The sequence below is a fragment of the Pempheris klunzingeri genome, chromosome 18 (genome assembly GCF_042242105.1).
Source record: "Pempheris klunzingeri isolate RE-2024b chromosome 18, fPemKlu1.hap1, whole genome shotgun sequence".
In the NCBI taxonomy this organism is placed as follows: Eukaryota; Metazoa; Chordata; class Actinopteri; order Acropomatiformes; family Pempheridae; genus Pempheris; species Pempheris klunzingeri.
In genome coordinates this window covers 21,547,646-21,571,858 of record NC_092029.1, presented here as the reverse complement: position 1 = coordinate 21,571,858, position 24,213 = coordinate 21,547,646, and the positions used below count along the sequence as shown (strand labels likewise).

At 40.6% G+C, this 24,213-nt stretch overlaps 1 protein-coding gene across 1 annotated transcript in view; it reads left to right on the top strand.

The window, feature by feature from the left end:
- The window catches only part of cnih3 (cornichon family AMPA receptor auxiliary protein 3), a 69,533-nt gene that overhangs the window by 40,181 nt on the left and 5,139 nt on the right, over positions 1-24,213 (top strand). Inside the window, exons 4-5 of the mRNA XM_070849444.1 lie at positions 15,648-15,760; positions 20,771-20,914. Of these exons, the coding sequence (XP_070705545.1) occupies positions 15,648-15,760; positions 20,771-20,914 (257 nt within the window). The remainder of the gene's footprint in view (positions 1-15,647; positions 15,761-20,770; positions 20,915-24,213) is intronic.

The following is a 24,213-nucleotide window of genomic DNA, read 5'->3' as shown; positions in this document are numbered from 1 at the left end:
TATTCAAGATCTTTGTTTGCAATAGGGATCCAAAGACAACCTTTGGGATGAGGTTATTGTTTAGTCACATATATATAATGCTATTCATATAGCTATGATTTAGCTATTCTTCGCTTTGGATAAATAAAAAAAAGAGAATAATGATTGTCCAGAGGGTGGCGCTAGAGGAGAGAGACATGGTGCATTGTTAAAATTAAAGGAGTTTTTTTCCTCATGAAAGAGTGGATTTATTCCCCTGATTTCATGATATCTGTTTTGTCAAGGCTGCCAACTGTTGGTCCAGCAAAAACATTTATATGATAATGGCTATCAGAGAGCAAAAAAAATGAAAAATAAATAAGAGATCATCTTCTAGGGACTATGGATATCCACTGCTAACTCCATGATAATCAGGCTGAAAGTTGGGAGTGTCTTGCTCTGCTCTCCAGAGGGCCAACAGTGTTGGGTAGAGGATTGGACAGATCAACTGACATTGTGTCTTAATCAGTAAGCACAGTGTTTCTTGTAGACTTCAACTTAGAGCCAAATGATATCACTATCACATTGTAATGAAATAGGTGTTGGTGTTGTCACTCTTAAACTAGAATTAGAACATCCCTAGTCCGGTGTCATGTAACATCCCCAGCGGCTGCCAGTGGACACTTTTCCCCAAACAAAACAGGGTGTAATCAAATTGATTTGGCTAGGCCTGTCAAAGATAAGGGTCTGCAGAGGAAAGAGTGGGAAAGAAGGCTCATTAGTTTGTCTTTGAATCTGAGCTCAGCTGCCAGGCAGAAAAAGACGAGTGGCAGGGACAAGAAGATGGTGCTAACCATAAAAAACAACTCTGACAGACATTGTTTCTACATGGAGTCTTCAGCTGGTACAAAATATACAACCCAGTACATTTAGGAGTTGCATCCATAGGGATGATGCCACATTCAGCAATTTTTCATTCAATACCAATGTTCTGTGACAATGTAGGAGGTAGTGTGCCATTCATGTAGCAATGTGGACAGAAAGGGATTGGAGCGTTTGGGTGGTGGTTGAGAGTGAGATTAACATCCCGTCATTGACCTGCAACCAGAATCTTTCCTAACATTAACCAAATGCTTTAGTTGCCTAGCCCTTACCATACCTCAACCATATTTTATTCACTGTAACCACAGTCTGTAGCTGCCATGCACAGAGACTAGAAGAGCAAAACATTTGTAAAACATTGGCGGTGGACATAGACAAACGTTAACTGCTGAGTTTTTGTAGAATCTTCTAAAAATGTTATATGTTTTGGCAATAGGGTTGAAATACTCACATCAGGCTGGTAGCAACTCGTGCAATTATGACTCCCATTGGGGAAAAAAACTTTAAATGAATGAACGACGTTCGTAAGCTTGTTGGTGGTGCTTCAGTTATAATATACCTTACTGTGTACTTATTTGAGCCAAATACTCAATGTAGTGACTGCAAAGATGTTAGTTAGCCTGTTAGCTGGCTGTGTGTGTGCGACAGCTTGGACTATGGCTGAATTTAAACTAAATAAAAACGTTTATTTAACTTTTTTAACTCACACTTTCCGAAGTGAATCATCCTCTCAGGTCCTTGTATTGACTTTCTAGACGTTCGCACTGCCTCTATAATTTGCTCAGAATGAAATAGCACTCTAGCTAACGCTTTAAATCCCACCAGAAGTGAAAAGGGCCTATCCCTGATGGACGCCGTGGCCGCGTCAGGCAGCACAGAGCAGATGAGGCAGGCAGGAAGTCAGACAAATGGCAATGTGAATCCGGTCAGATTTAAAAATAAAACACTCCATGCAGACTTCCAATCATATTTCCACCACCACGTCAATATTATTTTATAATTGGTTGCACCAGGCCAGACATCAGCCGGTCAGAGGGTTTTTAACACCACGCAAAATGAGAGGTTTGCTTTGGATGTGGAGAAACACTTTCACTTTTATGTTAACTCACTACAGCTACAGCACAACAAAGTGGTAAATACATGTAAGAAACATATTTAAATCAAACTAAATAAGAAACGCTCTTGGAAATCTTATTAATTAACAAAATCTGGGGTTTTAAACGCCACGGAGGACGGAGCAAAAGCGGACCACAGCCGGAATGCAATGCAGATGTTCTGTTTTTCTGTGTCTGTGTTTTTGTAAAAGACAGAAGGATAAATTATTTGGCAATCCTCACTGCCATCGCACACTTGATTTTAAGTGGCACCTCTAACACAATGACTGCTGACATCTAAAAAGACGTAGCTGGAAAATATTTTAGTTATCTGTTATTTTAGTAGTCTTGTCGAGAAAATCCCATCTCTTTTTTCAGATAAAATTTTTAAATCATATACAATAATTTTTCTCCATATACAAAGTGTCCTCATGACATCGTTGTATCCCAGCTGAGGGCAATATTTCATGTTGCTATGCTCAAAACTCCTGCTGAATGTATTCGGGCTTTTAGAATAGAGCAGCTGTCCTCACCAACTCATGTGGAGGGAGAATTTCATCAACTCAATTGCAAAAAGAAGATACTTCCAATTTCATGCCTATCATTCCTGCCCTGAGGGTGAAAGGGCATCTGCTGCTGAGCTGTAGTGAGTTCAGTTTATTTAAGCTGAATAAGAGCAGCCTTTGATGTTTCAGTTCAAGGGAAAGTGCTCTTTTAGCAGCTTGGCAATCAATTAGAGCATTATTGTTGTCATGCCATGTCTGTATCTTTAATATATTCATGTTTTCGAAATGAAGCAATTAGCAACACAGCCTCACTGAAGTTTCTGAAATAGGCAAAATTTTAATCTATGAATTTGTGTCCGTGGACATGAATTTCCCAATTTTTTCATGTTCCTCAGCACGGTTTTCAAATTAATGTATTTCAATGGGATTATTTTTTTATACCAAAGTACGCCTTTTTTTCTGTCAGTAGGTCTTCTGTAGGATGCTCCACTTGTCCTCACTGTCACGACTTTCCTGACAACAAAGTGTCCTTGATAGCTCAACAATACAGCACACTACTGTTAAGGCATGTGTCTTTATCTTTAGTACTTAGTAAAGCACCCTTTTGCTGTTTTCATGCTGCAAACATGATGCATAGCCACACACCAGGCTCTGACAGCGGTCCTGAAGAATCTGAGCCCACTCCTCATGAACAACAGCCTGCAGCTCTCTGATGTTCTTGGGTCTGTGTGCTGCAACCACCTTCGTCAAATCCCACTAGATTTTCTGTGGGATCCAAGTCAGGTGACCGTGATGGCCACTAGTATCTTCCAGGACTTTTTCTGAAGCCAAGCCTTGGTGGACTTAGGTATGTTTGGGATCATTGTCCTGTTGGAAGGTCCAATGACGTCCAAGCTTCAGCTTCCTCACAGACGCCATGAAGGTTTCTCCTGGATTTCCTGATACTTGATTGAATCCATCTTCCTCCAAATGCTGCAGGTTTCCAGAGCCAGAAGAAGCAAAACAGCACCAGAGCATCACTGAGCCATCGTCATGCTTCACTGTAGGCAGGGTGAAGAAATGTTTTCAAATTTCTTTAAAAACTACAATTCTCTAGAACCACACCATGCAGTTTGATTCAAATCGGCACCACAGTTGTAGTTCTCACTTTAGGGTTGCAGATAAATTCATAAAAAGACGAGATATATCTATTGAATGTATCAAATATCTTGTACACTCAAACTAGCAATTACAGCACATCGAGATGATCTACGTGAAGAAAAATGCTAGTTTATGTCAGATATTCAAGCTTTTCAAGGTTTTGCATTGGCACTTCTGACAGTTTACAACGAAGGGTTCTACAAACATATATCTATCACAAACTGTATCAAAAAACATTCCAGATGCAGCAGCCATTGCTCCTTCAAACAGTTTTGTGCCAAGCTGTTATTTTTTCAGTTTGGATCAATTGAAACAATCACTGCCTGCAGCGTCCAGCCCTACCAAGTGTCAGAATGGGCTGGGATAAGAGCTACGCTAACCCAGCTTGGATCTGGCTGCTTAGTAACAGGAAGTCAGAGGCTGTTCATGTGCAAGTCTTTACAGAGACCTGGCTTCATCTCAGCGCCCCAATTTAAGTTACGGCTCTCGACAAGCGACTGTGTTCTGAGCAGACAGAGTGCAAGACTCACGATGAGGGGAACCACACTGTTTTATCAATGATAGCTTTCATGTTACAAACACCAGTCATGCGCAAAAATACAGTCAGTTGATGGACAATGTTTCCCTGATATCAACCTTTTAATGTGAAGATGAAGACCGTATTATCATTACTCTCCTGTTGCTGCTGTTCACATTCCCCAAGTTGCAAATTCAAAAAATGTGAAAAGTGGTGAACTGTATATGCCATTATTATTTCATTTATATTTTGATTGTGTTCTTTATCTTCTATATATTCTGTGAGTGTAACGTGAAAGAACTACAACTTTCACTCTGACTGGAAAGCCTGTGTTTTAAAGTAACAAATACATGACCTCTGAACCTTGAGTCACTATATTTTTGAGGAAATTGTGAAGTTTGTTCATGAGGGATATTGATGGGAGGGGTGGAATACTGCCCCCAATTTATGTGGAGCAGGTATCTAGATTTTACAATTTGCTCCTTTGAACAAAGAGCAAATTTTCAGTGTGGGATTATCAGGCAAATTATGGAAGCACAAATTCATGGCTTGAATCCAAAGAAAATGGCAGCTAATCTGGCTAAGATATCAGCTTGTTTACCATCTGCAGCATTGTCCGCCTGTGTAGGCTTGTTGCCGCACTATACCTAATTTTAGCTATATCGGCATGTTCTGAGATTTCAGTAGAAACTGTTGTTTTGTTACCATTCATTTTCTTTACATTTTAGAACATGCACTGTCCATATATATAGAAATTTATAATCCAATACACTTTGGGATTTTGGCGCTATGGCCTTACTAGGTCTGGTTTGACCAGTAGCTTATTGTGGATATTAACTAATGTAACTTTGGGTACACATTGGTCTGTAAACACATGACCAAATTTGTATAGTATTTTCAGCTTTTCTTTTTCAAACTATGTTTTAGCATTTGGGATAACTATAATCGCCTCTTGTGGCACTGACACTGACTGGTCAGCAAAGGTTACATAGGATCACTTTAAAGTGCCAATGTGTAGAATATTTCTGTGATTATATATTATTTGAGTTTATTCTGATGTAATGAGTTTACGTTTAAAGAAAAAAGGAACAAAGTTGGAACATGTACTGCAATATTGCTCCCAGCTCTTTCATATCAGATAAGGATATTGTTGTGTGCACAGATCCTATATTACCACCAGGAGCTACTAAAGTAAGACATTTTCAGACAATCAGAGAGGCTGGCGTGTGTGGCCGACCATATTATTGTGGAAATTTTACTTATAACAGTTTCAGCTTCAGTTTAATCGATTTTAACTTATTGAATTCAACTTCTAACTAAACCACTTCAAGGTAATGAATATAACATGTTTCCTACCTAATAGAAGCCTTGTTATTATGCCTTTGTTTCATCTGAATTCTGTTTGAACAACTAAATGAACTGTGTGGGTCCCTGCTCCATGCTATCTCAAAGTAAAATGACTCAAATGAAGGTCATAAAATATGCACAATTATTTTTTTTCCAAGCTTAATTACAGTTGCCTGTTCTGAAGGGGATTGAGACAGTAATTGGCAAATGGGTGTTTTTTGATCTTAGGCAGGGGATGAAAAGCTGCAGCAGCTAAAATGAACATCTGAGTTACATCCAGACTGAAAGCATGGGCCTAAATGAATAAGGTGGAGAAGAGTGTGATGATTCCCCCAATGAACTGCCACCTTATCGTGGTGGGGGAGTTTGTGCGCCCCTGTGAACCTGGGAGGTGTGTTGTGGGGGGCCATAGCCCCTGATAGGGTCTCCCTAGGCAAAGTGGTTCCAGGGGAAGGGCCAGACTAAGAGCAGTTCAAAAACACTGTATGAAACATGCAATGTTCCCTCACCCGGGTTAAGGAAACCGAGGCCCCCTTCTGGAACCAGACCTGGAAGGGGAGCTCACCAGCGAGTGTCTGGTGGCCAGGCCTGACCTGAGATGCTGAAGACTCTGCACATTGTTAGGCTATCGTGGCTGGATTGCAGGTGGTGGTCCCCAATTTCAAAAAAGGGGACCGGAGGGTGTGCTCCATTTATCTGGGGTATCACGCTGCTCAGCCTCCCCAGGAAAGTATACTTCAGGGTGCAGGAAAGGAGGCTCCGCCTGACTGTCAAACCTCAGATTCAAAAGGAACAATGCAGATTCCGTCCTGGTCATGGAACAGTGGGCCAGCTCTTTACCCTTGTTGGGGGGGTCCTGAGAGTTCGCCCATCCAGTCTGTATTTTGTAGACTTGGAGAGGGCCTATGACCGTGTCCCTCGGCGAATCCTGTGGGGGGTACCGCGGGAGTATGGGGTACTGGCTTCATTGCTACGAGCTATTCGGCCCCTGTATAAGTGAAAGCTGTGTCCACATTCTTGGCACAAAGTCAAGCATGTTCTCAGTGAGTGTTGGACTCCACCATTATTAACGAAATTAATAATTATATTGATTAATGGGACTTAGTGTAAAGTCCACCTCGACTGGGGCACCACCCTGATAAAGATAGCCAATTTAACTGATTCAATCTCATAAAATACTTATCAGTTTGGTATTATGATTAATAATTAACTTAATAACTCAAACCAAAATGACCACATTGACAGCTAGTTGAAGGATTTCAGAGTTCTTAGCAGAGTAGAGGTTGGCAGTATTTGCTCTTGTACAACATTAAAGAAGACAGCATGTGGATTAAAACATTTATTAAAACATTAACATCAATTGTCAAAACAATCTAACTAAATGTACCTAGTGAAGGAATAGGGTGTGAGTGTGTGTCTATGTGTGTGTGTGTGCACGTGAGTGAATAAGCAAAAGAAGCTAAGATGGGGGTGCCAGGTTTGGAAAGAATAGTTAGTTACATCAACTTAACTTCATGTCTGCAACACATCACAATAATCAAACTCAATGAACATTAAAGCAAATCAAAACGCATTACATTAACTAGGTTAAACCATTGCTTAGTCATGAATAATGTTATGCGATGCTATATATGTCCAGTTAGAGTTTGTTACCAGTCCTCAAAAGGGAAGAAGATGTGCAAACTTTTTAAAACTTCTCCATGTTGCCTGCACCCAAAACTACAACTCATTTGTCATCCAGCAGACTTTTGCAGAGTCTAGGACTGTAGGGGGTTAAAATACTCTAAAGTTTATTTTATGTAGAGTGCCTGTGATATATGAAGCTGATCCTCCATTGGGGCCCAAGAGTTTCATTGTCATTTAATAATTGTGTGGTTCAATCAGGACTGACTTTATGTTAAATACAGTGGTGACCACTAATCCAATGGTAGAGGTGAGAAATGAAGGTTGTGAAACTAGCGTCTTTCTTTGCCACAGTACACTAATACACACCGCATCTTTTTTCTCTGTGTCATTCTCATCTCTTTTATTTGTCATTTATTTATTTCCCTTATTTCTTACGCTGTGTCCCTGAGAGAGGGCCTGCCTGAAAAGTCACATTTAAAGAGCTCTCAAGATTCTTTTCAGCTGTGAAAGAGCACACTCCGAAGCGGGTGGCCTCACTAATTGGACCCGAAGAGGTTGAGGGCAAGTCAAGGCGGCCCTGTCAGGTTTCCACTTGGGCTCTGAAAGGAGAGTGGGTGGGAGATCTCATTTTCCATGTTAGATGGTGATTTGCAGTAAGAGGTCTGTGAGCTGCCTGCGTCAGCACAGGGGTAATCAGAACGAAAAAAGGTGAGTGAAAGTGCATAAGTAGAGGCACTTATTTCTTGGGAGAGTGACAGTGGAAGAAAATACAGGTTTGATGAATGAAGAAAATACTGTTTTGCCACAATTTTTCACCTGATAGTTACATAACTTAAGTGATGTATTTTAAATTTGTATGTCCTCTCATGCATTCTGAGGCGAATAATGCTTTGATAAATGCATTAATATTCTTGTAGTCACATCTAGAAGAAGGCGGTTGACATACTTGATTAATCCTGCGCTCATTCCCATTAAACATGAAATCTAGCTGACTGCTGCTGATTTGCTCTTCATATTTTAAAAGATTATTTGCCATTTTACTTTGTATTACGTGCTGGGCTATTTCTTAGCTGGTCCCAGGCAAGAAATAGTCAGGCAAATAAACTTGTGGAAATTGAAATTGTTCTTTGTACACTTTGGCTTTTGTTTGAATTTGTTCTGTGTTTGTCAGGGTGTGTTGTTTAGGGTACAAGTGAGACTATGAAATATGATCCAGTCCAGTTTGAGTAATAGATTAAGTGTTTACACTTTAACACTGCAGAATAATTTGTAATACTCAGGATTTTACAATAGCGGTCATGGTGGCAGCTATTTAGTCTTTTATCACAATGGTTGGTAGGTAAACAGTAGAAATACGTTATCGGTGTTCTAAAGTCATTTACCTGGAATGTGCACTTGCATGTACAGTACCTGACTGGCCAGTGCAACATGTTGCTGGATGATGCAATGTTACAGACAAAGTTTTTTTTTTTCACTGAGAGAACTTTGCTTTATCTTTTTATTTTTACACAAGGCTGAAGTCGGTCTGGACATGTAGTTAGAGGTGCTGATAGGCCAGTTTTTTGTTACTTGTGGACAGAGCCAGGATAGCTTTTCCCTGTTTCCAGTCTTTACCAAGCCCCCAGGAAGTGCGTCAGGCTCTGAAGCCAATTTGACAAGTGCAGGCCTGTGTACATACTCTTGAGAGGAGTAACATGTGAAATGGGAGAGGGGACATGGACTTTGTTATGTTCTCGAACTGTTCCCAATTTGCAGAAGTGTATATGCAATTGAATTTAATTAAGAAATTGCTTTTGAAAGTAAATACATTTCTCATCCTAAGAAAGCCCAAGTCTGATTATTTGTCCAGATTGATCGCTCACTCTGTTCAGTTTAAAAATTCTACTTTTTTGCCAGTAAAGCACCAAAGTATGAAAGCTGCCTGTCTAATATGTATGTAGAATTCTATTTTTGGGACAGCTCATTAGTGCTACAGACGAGGTTTTCTACATTTTGTCAGCAGAAGGAAATGTGATGCAATGTCATCCATATGCAAAGCTGCCATATAGCAGCTCTTGAGCAGTACTTCAGAGGAAGTGCTCATGAGGATGTGCTGCTCCTGAAAATGCCATTTCCCGTGCTGGCGCACAGCACCTCATCACAACAGCAGCACCAGCATGGCTGGGAATATCAAATTTGATGTATGCTAGTTTCAGGATGATTGCGATAACAGCCCTAAGGTGTAAACATGGGACTGCTTATGCAGCTTCTCAGTCTAGTGCGTATGACAACAGTGCCCCAGGTGGCAGCTATAGTGAGCTATGGTAGCTCAGCTACTGCTAAAGTGGTTTATTGATAACTTGTGGATTTCTAGTAGAACAGATGGTCCTACCTTTGGCAGAGGCAAATACATGTTTAGGATATGTGAGCCTTAATGGTAACAAATATCCCTGGTGTTAAGTGCGAAAGCAATTGCTTGATAAAGTTGACTGATGAGAAATTCATCAGTTTTGATCACTAAAGCATCAAATCATATAAGACAGTTATGAAGCTAAACACCAAACATTTGCTAGTTCCTGCCTCTTAAATGGATTTTGGGCTGTTGGTTTGACAGCTCTGACGCTCATTAAGATGCAACTCTTTGTAAAATCCCTTACTTCAGATGTAATCATCACCTTAGAAATTGCCCATTATCAGTGATCACTACTTTTAGAATGCTTCAGATGGGGCCAACTGCATCTGCCAGACAGCCAAGAAAGCACACATCATCTGGTGCTATCAACATGACCGCAGTGACAGACATGATGTTCTGGACCTTGGCCGCCATGTTAACAATACTAAACACGCAGTTGACATTGTGAAATGGTTGCAGTTCAGTTAAGTTTAGGCACAAAAACTTCTTGGTTAGGTTTAGAAAATAGACTGGTTTGATGTAGTGATGTAGTGAGTAATCAATGTTGACTTTTGGTTTGACATGGAACATCACCCCAGTATAGAAAACGTATGCTTGACCCATCCAACCACCCCGTCCTCCTCTCTACACTGACTTTATCATGCTTCATACTATGCCACCTTACTTCCCCCTTTGCTTCTGTTAAACTTTCCCTCTCGGAGGCTGGGACCAATCAGCTTCCTGGAACAACCTACACACTCACACAGGCAGCACAGAAGCAGAGAGAAAGAGAGAGACCACACAACATAATAGTTCCTGTCACTCCATATGCTCCATAATATCTGAGAGAGTGAGAAATTCCTGAATAGACTGCACCTCCTGCCAGAGTAAAACTAGATGTCTTGTTATCAGAATGTGATCATGTCTGTCAGTTGTCTGTTTTTCCTCTAGATAGCTGTTCAAAAACTGGGTGTTGACTCCAGTGGTAGTGGAACAAGATGAGATGAACAGCTCATATTGAATGCAATCTCCAAAAGTCCAGATGTCTGTAACCTGAGATTTTTTCTTCTTCTTCTTTTTAGTGGCATTCCTATGGTAATGTTGGAGGTCTTCGTTTATGGTGTTGTGTCACAGTTTAGCCAAAGTTACATACATACAGTAAATACATGCAATCATGCACACTTGAGCCATCCTAACATCACAGTTTAGCGAGTTCTGTCAGCATGGCACAGAGGATGGTTGCAGCTGTACAAAGTGTCTCCGAGTGCAGTGACACTGTGTATTATGGGATATAGTGATTGGAGTAAAATGAAGATTCCCACATGAATGAAGCCTCGCCAGTGTTGCCGCTGGGTGGATCAGATGGGTGTAAGGGTGGCCCCCGGGCACCACAGCCAGAGAAACAGATCGCCAGTCCCAGTTAAGCACAGTCCCAGATGGGTCCTCCTGTCAACACACACACACACATGCATGCACGCGTGCACACACGCACACACGCAGCTTCAGAGCATCTGCTAGATTGGAGGAAGAAAATAGTTTGTCATCCATTAGCATGGGAATTGAATGCATGTGCTCCAGTACATCCCAGTGCACACTAGTGAACATGTTCACTGAATGCAAAGGAGTCACAGCAAGGTCGCCAGCAGTGTGCAATGGGGTGCAATTGTATTCATTTTTTTCATTTATTAATTTGTGTGTATGTGTGTGTGTTTGCATTCCACCCCAGCAACAAACACGCCGCAGTAACTGTGCCATGAACTCAAACACAGACTGCTCCGGATGATTGCAGGTTCAGGTCTGGATCTGGCAGGGTTTCTGCGCTGGTGGCCTGAAAAATGCATCCAGTTTGTTTGTGACATGAAACAATGAACACAGTTGCTGTTTTTCGGTGTGTGAATGTAATTAGATGGTGATGAAATATCAGAGCTGTTCACACAAACTGGCCAGACTGTTCACTTGACCTTGACTCAGTAGTTTGCAGTCAGTCACCACTGTACTGAAGCTGAGAAGGACTTTCTGCTTTCTGCTCAAATTGTATAGAGCAGGTTCAAACATTGCACACTACAGTTGTGTCAGCAGTGTGCAGCTGTTTGCAGCAGCTAATTAAAAATGCACAGTCTTATTATATTGCTTCACCCCCAATGACCACTCTCTGTAGCTGTGTTATGTTCCAGCCTTGCCTTGGCGGCCCGGAACGTGATTGGAGTGCTTCGCTTGCGGCGCACCTGCACCCGTTTTCTCTGCTCCGATATATTAGCGCAGCACATCTATTTTTGCTAGTGCAGCTTATGCCTCTGAAGTTTACATTTTACTTATGAATTATTGACAATTTATTTCAAATGAAAATTCAAATGTTCTATCAATTGTTAATGACTCTGTCTTTATGTGCGTGCTGTATTGAATATTGTATGTACTCTATGTTACCTGTTATTTGAACAACAGGAGAATGCTTGTGCACTGAATTCTAAATGTAGTAGATATTATCTGAAGACAGGCAGATGAAGATGACGCTTTTCTGAGATGCTGTGATCCACAATATTTATTGGAACTGCATCAAACTATGAGGTCTGTACAAAGGAACGCATGAGTTGACCTGGTTTTATGTCGACCATCTGAGCTGCTTTCTGCCATGTAAATTTGTCCACAGCACAAACTACAATGTTGGGGTGCAGTGCTAACCCCTGTAAGGATGAGAGTGGATCAGTACATCACACATCTGCAGAGGAGATGGTGTACAAACAGGCACAGTGAGTCCATAATACACATGGCATCCACGTATCACCAGAAAAGTACAATGTGCAGGACGCCCCTGCTCTCCTCCAGATCTAGCTCCTCTTTGTGGACATCTTGGGGCGGCTGTGGCTCAGTGGTAGAGTGGGTCGTCCTTCAATCAGAAGGTCGATCCCCAGTTCCTATGGGTCAACATGTCGAAGTGTCCTTGGGCAAGACACTGAACCCCAACTTGCTCCTGAAGCAGCTTCAGTGTGTGAATGAGTATGAAAGAATAAATTAGAATAAATTACATCCCTCCTGTATGAATGATGGGTGAATGGGTGAATGAGGATGTCATGTAAAACGCTTTGAGTAGTTGAAATAACTAGAAAGGAGCTGTACAAATACAGACCATTTTACCATTTACCATCTTGAATGACATGATCCCTCACTGCCTTCCCACCAGTTTATCAAATAGCCTAAACAGATTATTTCAATAATATTCTACTTTAGGTGTAATTTCCCAAATTACGGCTATGTGGGAGTTAAAAGTTTATTTGGTTTGATTAATCTGAGCTCATCTCCGCTAAACTGTGAGTGCATGAGGCTCGCTGATGGTCAAACATCCAGCATTCACATCTTACATGCTTTTCTTTCTGTAGCTATTTTACATTCTTAAACAAGGCCGCTCGGGGACACGAGGCTGAATTCATCATGTTTTCCTGCTCGTGTCTTGTGTTGTTGTCAGGGAAGTTTTATGTACTTCTGATTGTTTCGTTGTTGCCAGAGTGACATATCATGCTTGTGTGTTCATCTGACTGCTGTCAGCCAACATGCATCAGGGATTTGAACAAGATGGGGGACAGAAAGAGAAGAATGTAAAGCTCAGTGTGACTATTTGTTTTTTAATGAGCCTTTAGTCTGTGTGGGGCGGGGAGTACATGTGTGTGTTTTGTGTGTTTGTGTTCATTTGTGTGTGTGTGCGTGTGTGTGTGTGTCTACAGCTTCCCTGCTGTATGTGTGAAAGCAAATGGATATATTTAGGTTTTGTCTTAGAAGCAGTTTTCTCATCTCCTGCTGCTGAAGAGCTATTCAGTGAAAATGTGTTTTTCTGTTATTAGGGGGCTCGTAGCCATCTGAATAATGCATCCTGAGCACTGCCTTGTTATGGCAGCGTGTACAGTAATGTTCAAGGCCAGGCAGTCCACAGCAGCACCGCGATGTGTCGCCCTGAAAGCTGTTAAATATACATGAGTAGTGAAGTGGCTTTCTATGTGAATAACATTAACAACAATGGTGAAAAGCACTGGCATTTGGGTTATTCCGGTGTTGACTGGGATTTGTATGGAAAGCATGAAAACCATGCATCCAACTCTTATGGTAGCCAAAGAATACGTGTGTTTAGTCTAATCTGGCATGTTAATCTGCAACAGTGTACTTAGACAATGTGAACAACTATAAATGTACGTCATCACTTTTCTGATCTTTACTAAAGACATAATAACATAATGATGAGTCATCCTTTGTGACCTGATGTGTATTTTAAAAAATGTGTGCAGTATGTTTTCTTAGTTTTTTTTTTCTCTAAACACAAGGTTGACACTTCATCTTATAAAGCTGGTTTGGGGGACACGCTCACATGGAGCATCGTTAGCATTTTCTGAGTCTAAGATGAACTCTTTTAGCTAGAACGGCTAGACCAACTCCTCACCAGCTAGTCACTAACTTTCTCTCCCCCCTGCCTTGTTTCACTAGGCATGTGGAGTGCAGTTGGGGTTTTTCTCATTGAAAAGAGCTGCACGCTGCTGCTGGAAATGAGTCTGTTGAGAGCGGTGACGCCGAACTAAACCAGCAGAGCTGTAAAATCAGACACTGAGCTGAACGACACTAAAATACTATGTAGAGTTGGGAGATAATTCTTTGCTGGTTCGTCACCCAGAATGACCCCATTACAAATGTGATCCAATGTTGATATAAAAATGCAGCTTTGATATAAAGTAGTAGATCACTGAGAACACTACATATTGTAATATGAAAGAAATCACAACTCAAGAAACTGCACACACACATTCTCTTTTTGTTTTTGCATCTTCTGATGGAGCTGAGCTTTTTGTACATGGCACCCCTTTCTTTCCTCAGATATGTATCTCCCTGATTTCCAATTTTGGCTTGAAAGTCACTTTTTTTCAATTTGAGAATGAATGCACTTTATCAGGAGCAGATGGCAGTGTTGTAACTTCTTTTGGAGATAAATTGATAGTTACATTTACATCTACTTGTTCATTTCTTCTTCCTTTACTCTAAAGGGACCAGTTTTGCTCTTGGTAGAAGTAGAAAGCCACACGTTTGGTTTTGGGCAAATGTAACAGCCTCATGAACTGAGTCTAAGCTGAATGTCTGGTGGATGTCAGTGGACGTGTGTCATAAAGTCAAACAAGCTTCCTAACCAATTGTAGCATTTTGCATGATGATGCGCAGTTTTCAGCTCTTTTCAGTGTGCTCCCTTACCGACAAGCTTCTTATCTAGATTTTGTAAATCTCCTTCTTTTCTTATAATTAGCACTTTAATGTAATCAGCTTTTTCTTTTCCCTATGATGCATTGTTTTTAAAGTGTAGTTTAGTGATTGTGATAAGGACTTTAAATGCTAATTTTTCCATCTATTTCTCCGCAATTCTCAAGAAAGGAACTCAAAACAACACATACGTTACAAAGTGAACAGAACAAAAACACACACAGCTACACACACTTTGTCATAAAGTGTGGTTTCATTTGAAGGCATCTGATTACATGAATACATGAACTACAACAATAGATTTCTTGTATGTATGTTAACGTAAAGTAACTCTTTTCGACAGTATTAACAAGATGGGATTTAAAGCTACATTAATATTCTTACATTCTTATGTAGCTTTGAAATGTGATTTTTCTTTTTTAAATCCATTCAAGTATTGGGCACACCACTCAATTCACACAGACTGTATTCTCACCCATGCGGTTTGTCTTGCTTCCTGCATTCAGAGGGCCGAGCCCTCCAGTTATTATGATAATGATGGAGCCTTGCCATCAGTGTGTGCTGCCCATTGTGTAGCTAAGCTCTCCGTAATCTAGATGGAGGCATTTAGCCATTTGGAATGCTTGCAGTTAGACAGATTTGCAGTGGCTAAATATAGGCTCGGCTACGGATTTGAATGCTAATGATCATACTTGAGGTGTTTTCGTACACCTATGGGCATTAAAATGATAATGTGGCATCTCCTAACCAACTGCCCTTTACTTGAGTTTAATATAGTGTTAGTTAATTCAAGCAGTCAGTAACCCGAGTCCCCAGCATAAAGGAATAGAAGGACAAAGTGACTCGCTCAATCGCCGGTGCCTGACTCTGACATTTAAGTTCTTTAGTTTTATCAGTGATTTAAGTGAGAATAATTGATTGCTCCACTCCTCTTCACCCTGACTCATCCTTCTCTTCATCCTGCTCCTGTCTCTTTCTAGCTGGTGCTACCAGAATACTCCATCCATGGACTCTTCTGCATCATGTTCCTGTGTGCCCAGGAGTGGCTGACTGTGGGCCTTAATATCCCTCTGCTCTTCTACAACACGTGGAGGTGACTAACCAATCCACCGTAGTGTGTGTGTTTGTGTAAGTGTGTGTGAAATCTTGGACTTTTAGATTTATACCAGCACCTGTTGGGTAAGGTTTGGGTTTTGGGTTTGCATCAATGGCTAGATTAAATTAAAAGTAACGAATATTGAAAAGCTGGAGGCGACAGTAAGGCTCTGCTCATGATATACTTCACTGTTGACGAATGGCAGTGGTTTCCAGTATTCCTAGGAATTATGTCCACAGCACAGTGCAACAGTGTGGCACACTGATGTGCTTTTAATAGTGTTTGGACAACAATGGAGCTCTGTGGCACAGAGGAATACGATGTTTCAGGCTTTAAATACACCCTGATCGTAGCAGAATATGCAGAATATCACCAGAGGAAGTGACCGTAGCAACAAGCTCTGGTTTCTTTACAGTTTTCTGCTGACCTTACCTCACATCCTGTTGTCCTGTGCCCACCGTGATGCACGTTAAATGCGTAGTTAAATGCAAGTATATCAGTGTTCCAGCCTCTGAAAGGCAACGTCTGAAAAATGGGTCACCAGCCAGTGATTCCTGGCGTCCTTCTTTATCTGTTTTTGTTTTCGCTGCTTCCCGCCGGTGTGGGTTAGACCGCTGGCAGCCCGAATGGTTTAAGCTCATGTGCTCAGCTGGTTGAAGTTACAGACTGAGAAGTGAGGAGAGTCAAAGAGAGAAAAACATCTTGCTGTCTCATTAATTGAAGACTGTACCAGATGCCTACTGGCCACAGATGCTTCCTGCACAGCTGAGAGATTAGAAGACAAGGAAAGGAAGAGAGAGACAGAGAGAGAGAGAGAGAGAGAGAGAGAGAGGATAAGACAGAGATGGAGGAGGGTGGGAAATGAAGGAGGAAGGTGAGACGAGAAAAAAAGCGAGAGATGGGAAAGATGTATTATTGCAGAGGAGAGTGAGAGAGGGAGTAAGACACTGTGGGGTAATTAAAAAACATGAAATCCATACTGTACCATGGATATATACAGCATGTAATCACACCATCATATATGGATATATATGTGTGTGTGTGTGTGTGTGTGTATGATCAGATCCTCACTTTTAAATCCACACTTCCATGTGATGCTCTGCAGAGTGTCCATATGTTGCTGGTGGGGGCGACCTGAAGAGGCCAGATTGATAACTTTGCTAGCAGTGCAATTTGTCAATATAAACTAGTATTAAGGGATGAAGTGTAGTCTGGGAAACTACTGCTACTCTTCTCTACTACTAACTCTTTGGAGTTATGCAGTGCCCTAAGGCAAAGGCATGCAGATATTTTTGGTATTTAGTGCCCAAGCTTTCTTCGATACATTTCTGCCTTGCTTATGGTGCTTGAAGCGTTGATAAATGTCTTAGAAATGAAACAATGTCCCGGTTACTCTGGGAGGGTCACAGTTTTCATTGGGACTGTGTGTTTATTAAAAAGTAGCTCCACTAAAAACTGTTTGCAGCGACGTCTGTTCACTGTCCAGAAGCAGAGGCATGAAGCAGAGTGTGAAGTGCCTCCCCAGGAGGGCACAGGAGAGTGTTGTCCTGCTAGAAGTGAAAGGGATAGGTGCAAGAGGAATGATCACAGCGAGCAAGAACTGTGTCAATGTACATACGAGCATGTGAGTGTTGCTTTAAGAGAACCTTGAATAAATGCGAGCCTATTAGTACACGTTTTGGTGTCTAGATGAGTAATAAGTAAAACATCTTTTGGAACGGGTCCAGTAGATCCCCTCAGCCAGCAGCCGTGAAACAGGCGGCAATCCCTGGAATCTAATCCTTCAGGGCGACTGTGCCAATCAAAACATGTCTACTATCCGCTGACAGGCTCAGATTGTTATTCCAAGTGTCGAAGTGACACCTTATATTGGCGTCTTCGGGTCTTTCCTTTTGTTTGTGTCATTAGTTTCGATCCGAACTGACCCTTTAAACATCGTTCTGCATGCTGTGAGCTAAATGGTTGTGTCTCTGCAGCAGCCACAGCAGCCGGTTTCGCAGTGTACACCTGAAGTGATCTACCTGACCAGTGTCAAAACTGTTTGTTCCTTTTTAGTCAGACACCAAAATATGTACAGATAATTCTCCTTTACGTAAAGACCTAGCAAGGCCTGTATCAGTGTTCAGACTTTGGTGTGCAGTCCTGATATCCCCAGTGACCCTCAGACATGAAACACAAGAAACAGTCACTACCTGTGTTTAAAGCCCCTCAGGGGGTGACACGGCAACATGCGGACACGCTATGTGCCTGGCCTCAGCAGAGAAACCAGAATTATATAAAGTCTGGGATGATGTAATTCACTGGTGGGGGACATTTCCTTGTTTATTAAAAAAAGAAGTTTCTGCCAGACTAAAAGCTCTTACAATATGTGAATGTGGGTGCGCAGAGGGAGATTCCAAGAGAGGTTGACCATGTTGTGGTGTAGTTTCTTAAAATGCTTTGGTTGCCAGCTGAATCCTTTTCAAAGTCTGTGTGAATGTGGGAGTATGTGTTTGTGTTTTGTTAAAGCAAGAACTGTTCGATGAATGACTGTTTTTCTTCTTGTTTGACACTGCTGCTCAGGAAATGTGTTCGTTTTTATTATTAATTACATTAGAGCTAGTTGTCTGTAGTAGGTTGTTAACTATCAAATAACCTGGGTTATCTCATCATCAGTCATTCATGCATGTGTCTTTTGTTAGAAACGCATGGCAGTTTTATTCAGCTTTCAATTTTCATTGCAAAACCATCTGTCATACTCAGAAATATATCAAGATGCATTTTCAAGTGCATTATTGAAGATTTCATACATTCACGAGTCATCAGTTGACCAACAGAAATGTGAATTAGCTCATAAACATTTCACTGTTGTGACCAACCAGTGTACATGAATTAGGATACAGTGTGGACGTACATAAACCATCTGTTAGCTTTGGGTTATGACCGACCAGACCATAAGTATAATGATGGCTTCCTGGTCGGACTGCACTGCCCATCATAACTTGCAAAAAATAATTTGACTATGTGACGGTTTCTGTGGACTAAATAACTGAAAACTAACCAGCAGTAAAGTAACTGTATTAATGCAACTGGCACACTATGTACCATTATCCATTCTCACAGAATCCCGTACATTTGTAGCAGCTCTGGGGTCCATTAAAAGCACCCCCACCCCCCACCCCCCTTTAAAAAGTAATGAGGCAAGTGTGTGTCAGCACAAACAGCCCTCTTTCAAAGCAACAGGCAGCAGTTGGAATTCCCTCTTCATGTTTTCTCATGGTGATTTTCCTTGAGTACTAATTTTCTGTATGACATATTTTCCATTTCATAAATTTAACAGCCCCACTGAAATAAGTCTCATTGGAATATTAAAGCTCCAGGAAACATCCTGCAACTCCCCAAACCCATTTTGCTATTAATCACTGCCAGGTTTTGTGTTTTGTGACGCTGCACAACTTCATTTTAACCAGCTTTAAGAGAGAGCTGTTTGTGTTTGCAATTATTGATTAGGCTAAAACCAGACATGTGCATACTCTATTGTAGATTGGATTTTTGCCTCAGCTTTTAAATCGGTCAGTTTAAAATGTTTGTAATATAAAATGGGAGGACATTGTTCATTGAAAAATCATTCTAAATTTGTTTTGAAAATAAAGAAAATCAAAAATGTTATGCACAGCAGGGGGAGTTGTCAGTCACTTAGTGAGCTGACTGGATTTGGAGACACTCCAGCACTTGTACCTTTAGAACCACATTACTGACCTTGGTGAAAATGTATTTGAATATCCATTCAAATACCATTCAAATATTTAATTATACTTTGTTTATCTTGTTGGGAACTTCACCATTTTGCACCACAAGATAAGTCAATCCAGTCTCTCCTTATCAGGACATCCTTTGCTAAGCCCTTATCCACTGACTCATGGTTACTCATTCACTTCTCAAAACTAATGTAAGTTTTGCATAATAGTAAGAAGAAATAAAATTATTATTTAAAACAAATATTTCCACAACACACATTACTCTTCTCCTTCACTTTGGCAGTTGAAGTCAGTGGAAGATAATAATGCTAGGTTACTATGCAAGATCGTAAGCTTGGTAGCATGCTAGCAATTGCTAATATGTTCGCAGGTGTGTGTGCAGAACATGCACAGAAAGGGGGAGTCCCCACTCCCAACACACCATTTTCTGCAAATGCAATCATAAAAGAGCTTGTTGCAAAAAAGAATCCAAAAACCACTATGTAGGGTTTATTTTATGCTGTGTCCAAAATTGTATGCTACGCACTACATAACCCATATATGTAATCGTTTAACATACTTTGATTGAGAACAGACAGTAGTATGTGTCTTTTTGGACACGCTGCTCAGTACGTAATCATCACGTCTCCTTCCTGATCTGTGATGGTGAACTAATCTAAAAAATATATAACACCTAGCAAAGTCAAACCTTCTGCTTCCACTGAAAGCATTATTGCTGCTCTAGCAGAGCCGCCTCGTCTGCTCTTCAGCTTCATGTTGTTGCTTTTGTTGTCGTCACTACTGTATGATAGGGTGGGATATTTATGCCAGTGTAGTGTCCAATGCTTGCATACTATAATATTTCCACATAAATATGCACGTCACATGATATTGACCTCACGCTAAGGTTCATTCTAAAAAATGATCGATTGCTGATATATTCGTCCAATCGCTCAACCCTAACGTCAGGGCAGATGAACTTCATCTGTTCCTTACAGTTTGAACAGACAGGAACAGAAAACAGACCAGCTGTGCCGTGTTACGTCAGTGTAACTATAGGCAGCCAGTGTTCAGAGGAGGGGTTTAGCAAATAGTCAATTTCCACAAACATATTCAACTACTATTTCGCCCACATCCGCTGCATGATGGTGTCTCCTAACTCATCATGCCATCTTTTTCCATACTATCCCCATTTCCTCCCATCATCCAACCCTCCCTCCTTCTGTCCCCCTCCCCCTTGGGTCTGGAACGGGTCAACTACCCGCGATGTGGTCTTTGCCCTCTGTGGTAGGTACTTCCATTCCCCAACGGATACTAAGGAGCTGCTCTACGATCCGGCGTCTGTGATGAACGGCGACACGCTCAAGTTCTGCCTGAAGGAGGCCTGGTGCAAGCTGTCCTTCTTTGTCCTCTCCTTCTTCTACTATCTCTACTGGTGAGCACGGGGCAGGCGCTGTAGGGACATGAATGGATTGCATGTAAAAAGATTACATTAATCTGGATCCAACAGTCAAAATAAGAAAAAAATGAAGCAGAACTGCAGTTATTTTTAAAACAGTATAATTTTATATAACTTTTGAATTCCAACTCTATCGCTGTCATATGATTATTTAACTTGGTTTGATTTCCCCAGCTCTGAAGAAGCAATGTGAGTGCAAATCATTGAATAAAGTAACCATTTCTCTAGCAATCACATGCAAGTTCTTTCACATACTCTAGATGTGTGAGGTTAGCGAGGTTTACAGTTAGGCCCACTACTGCTAATGCATGTGATGTTGAGAGAATTTGATTCTTTACTTCATTGACAAGCATCACCAGAATGCTGAGGTGGACAGCAGAAGGACAAAACTGCCATGCATTGATTAAAATCTTGATTATTCTGTGTGTTTATACGTAAGAACGTAATACTGTAATCAATGGTATTTTTGAACTTGGCTGTGCAATATTTTATGATGTTTTTGCTAAAATGTTCAAGTGTTACATGATAATAATGAGCACAATGTTCCTGTCCATGTCTACTGATGCTGTTATTAATCACTCCGGATTCTTGTTCCATGTGTCATGTGGGTGCTGCAGTGTGTGGAACCTGGATATATCCCTCTAATAGGTCTTATCAATGGAAACACTTAAAGGTACAATCCTTATATTTTTTTCGACCTTTTATGCCATGCTAGTAAACTGAGTCAGAATAGTGTTATTCTTAAGAAATTTTGACCTTACCGGTCTTCCGTATGGCCACCACAGTGTGTAATAAATTCTCTTGATGAGCTCTACAAGGGCCAAGTTTGCTATCAATGTGCCATGAAGGACTGATGTGGCTATATGGATTTTAGCTTTAAACTATGGAGCCATGTTGCTTACAAATTGCTGTTTCTGATGACTCGGCTCCACGATAAATAAAGAGGTTTTTAGTAGCCAGACTTGTCAGTATTAGCACAGAAGAGGATTTTTGATCCTAAAACCCAAAAAGGATTGCAACTTTAACATGGCGTTGTTCTTGTATGCGTGTGATAGTGCTGTGTTGAAACATTTAGCACGCTATGAGGTCCCATCCTTGCAAAGAGATGATATGCTATTGATTAAGTCTTTTTAGGCAGTAGGTAGTCAACCGATAGTGATGTTAATATGTTTATCACAGCAATGCCACACAGGTAGAAAAGCAACATCATGAGCAATGTGGTGGATGTTGTTCATATTCTATAACACAAGTTACAGATTTTCTGGTTTTCTCTTTTAACTTTGTGGTTGTTTTCTTTTGATAAAAGTAGTTTTTCTACATCACATCCTAAAATCAATATATACCAGGAGCACGAGGTGCTGGTTCCTGTTAAGTCTTATATTATTCAAAATGTGTGAATTATTTAAAGAAAATGTACTAAAAAATTTGCAAGATACTTCACCTCATACCTTTGGCAAAAGGACCTTGTTCCTACAGCTACAGTTACTATCATACCGATATGATCATGTACAATAAAAAGACGTGACCACTGCATATATGTACAGTAGAGGCATCTACATAGTTGTATTCCTGTGTAAATCCATGTTTGTAATTCAAATTTTAAATGGATTGAAATATAACATATTGCTTCCTGAGTTTTCTGATACCAGGAAACATTGCACAGATTCCACAGATATCAGGAGCAAGCAAGGTTGGCAGGTTTAAAAAGTGAGCAGTAATATTCTTTGTTAGGCATCACAAAGGCTGTAAACAGTGAGAATATATATATAAGCTCCCTCCTGGCATGGTGTAGTGGTAAAAACAGAGAGCTAGTGTTTGCTGCTCATACCTATCTCACATCCATTTCCATACCGCTGCCCACATCAGTCAGTAGATGAAGTCACCTTCAATCAACAGAAAACTTTCGATTTTAGCATATTTTAGTTCATTTAACACTTTACATCATTTTCCTTTTTGCATTTCAGATGTTTTTGAAACTTCAAATAGGGGCTTTGACAAAATGTAAAGGCTTTGACAAAATGGTCAGCAGTAATTGAAGGTGTATGTGTTCTGTGTGTGCCTCATCAGAATTGTGTCATTATTATTGTATTATTATTATCATTATACTGTTTAATGTATTATTAGTTTGTGCACATCCTGGCTCATGCATTGCAGGCATGCCGTGGACATTGAGAATCTGAGGTTATAATCCGAGCACTCATCTTGATCTTCCATCACCTTGCTTCTCCATCTCACTCCACCCTGAAATGATGTAGCTCATGTTGGCCTAATCTGCTGTTTTAGAGACCGCTGGCAGCCGCCGCAGCAGCAGCAGCAGCAGCGAGGTATTTCTCTACAAAGCAGAGCGATGGTCCATTCACTTACAATTCCCTCCAGTTCAGGCGGACGGATTTCTTGAAATTCTTACGTAACATTCAAAATGAAAAATGATTGTGTGATTTTTTTATCACACATAATAATATTGGCTTGTTTATACAAAGGCTTTTTTCACTATTTGCTGGTTTATTGGGTTAAGCCATTTAATTATCATACCTTTAGAATAAATGTCCAGCTTTCTGTGAATAAACCATTAACTTTTATTGTACTTTTAGTATATCTATCATCTGAGGCTCCTCCACAAATAAACTGATCAGTCTGAGACTACTAATGTAGCAAATATACTAATATATTGTTATTGTACTAATAGAACAAAATTTAACAATAATAAGACTGAAAAATGGGTTTCATGCAGCATTTGAATTTTTGATACATTATAATTCATCAGCCCAGAATAGAGAGGGAGAAACATGGTCTCACTGACACACAGGTTGCAAGCAAATCTCATCAAATCAAATTGACTACACGTATTTGGTGTTTATCAGGCCTCAATATAGATGCTGAAGTCATATCTTATCTGAGTGCAGGATGACATAAGATTTTTCGTATTATAGAAACATATTTATTAACAACATTTAGCCATGTGATATTATGAAGTCCTGTGCCAGCTAATGGCATAGACGCTGTCCTAAATGCAAAATGGAAGTGCCACTGTTGTTAGGTCTGTAGGGCGATGACAATGAAGATGGGGAACAGCCTGAACATCAAAATATTCTGATTTAAAGGACACTCAAACCACAACGATGCTTTAAATTTGTCCTTGGCTGATAATTGAAAAGAAAACTTCCCTTAAAGATGGGGTTGCCTCTCCACTGACATAATTAATGTCTCCAGCTCATCAAAATTAAAACTGAATGCTCTTTTTTGTCTTTCCGTTATAGCAACCTGGCTAACCAGTG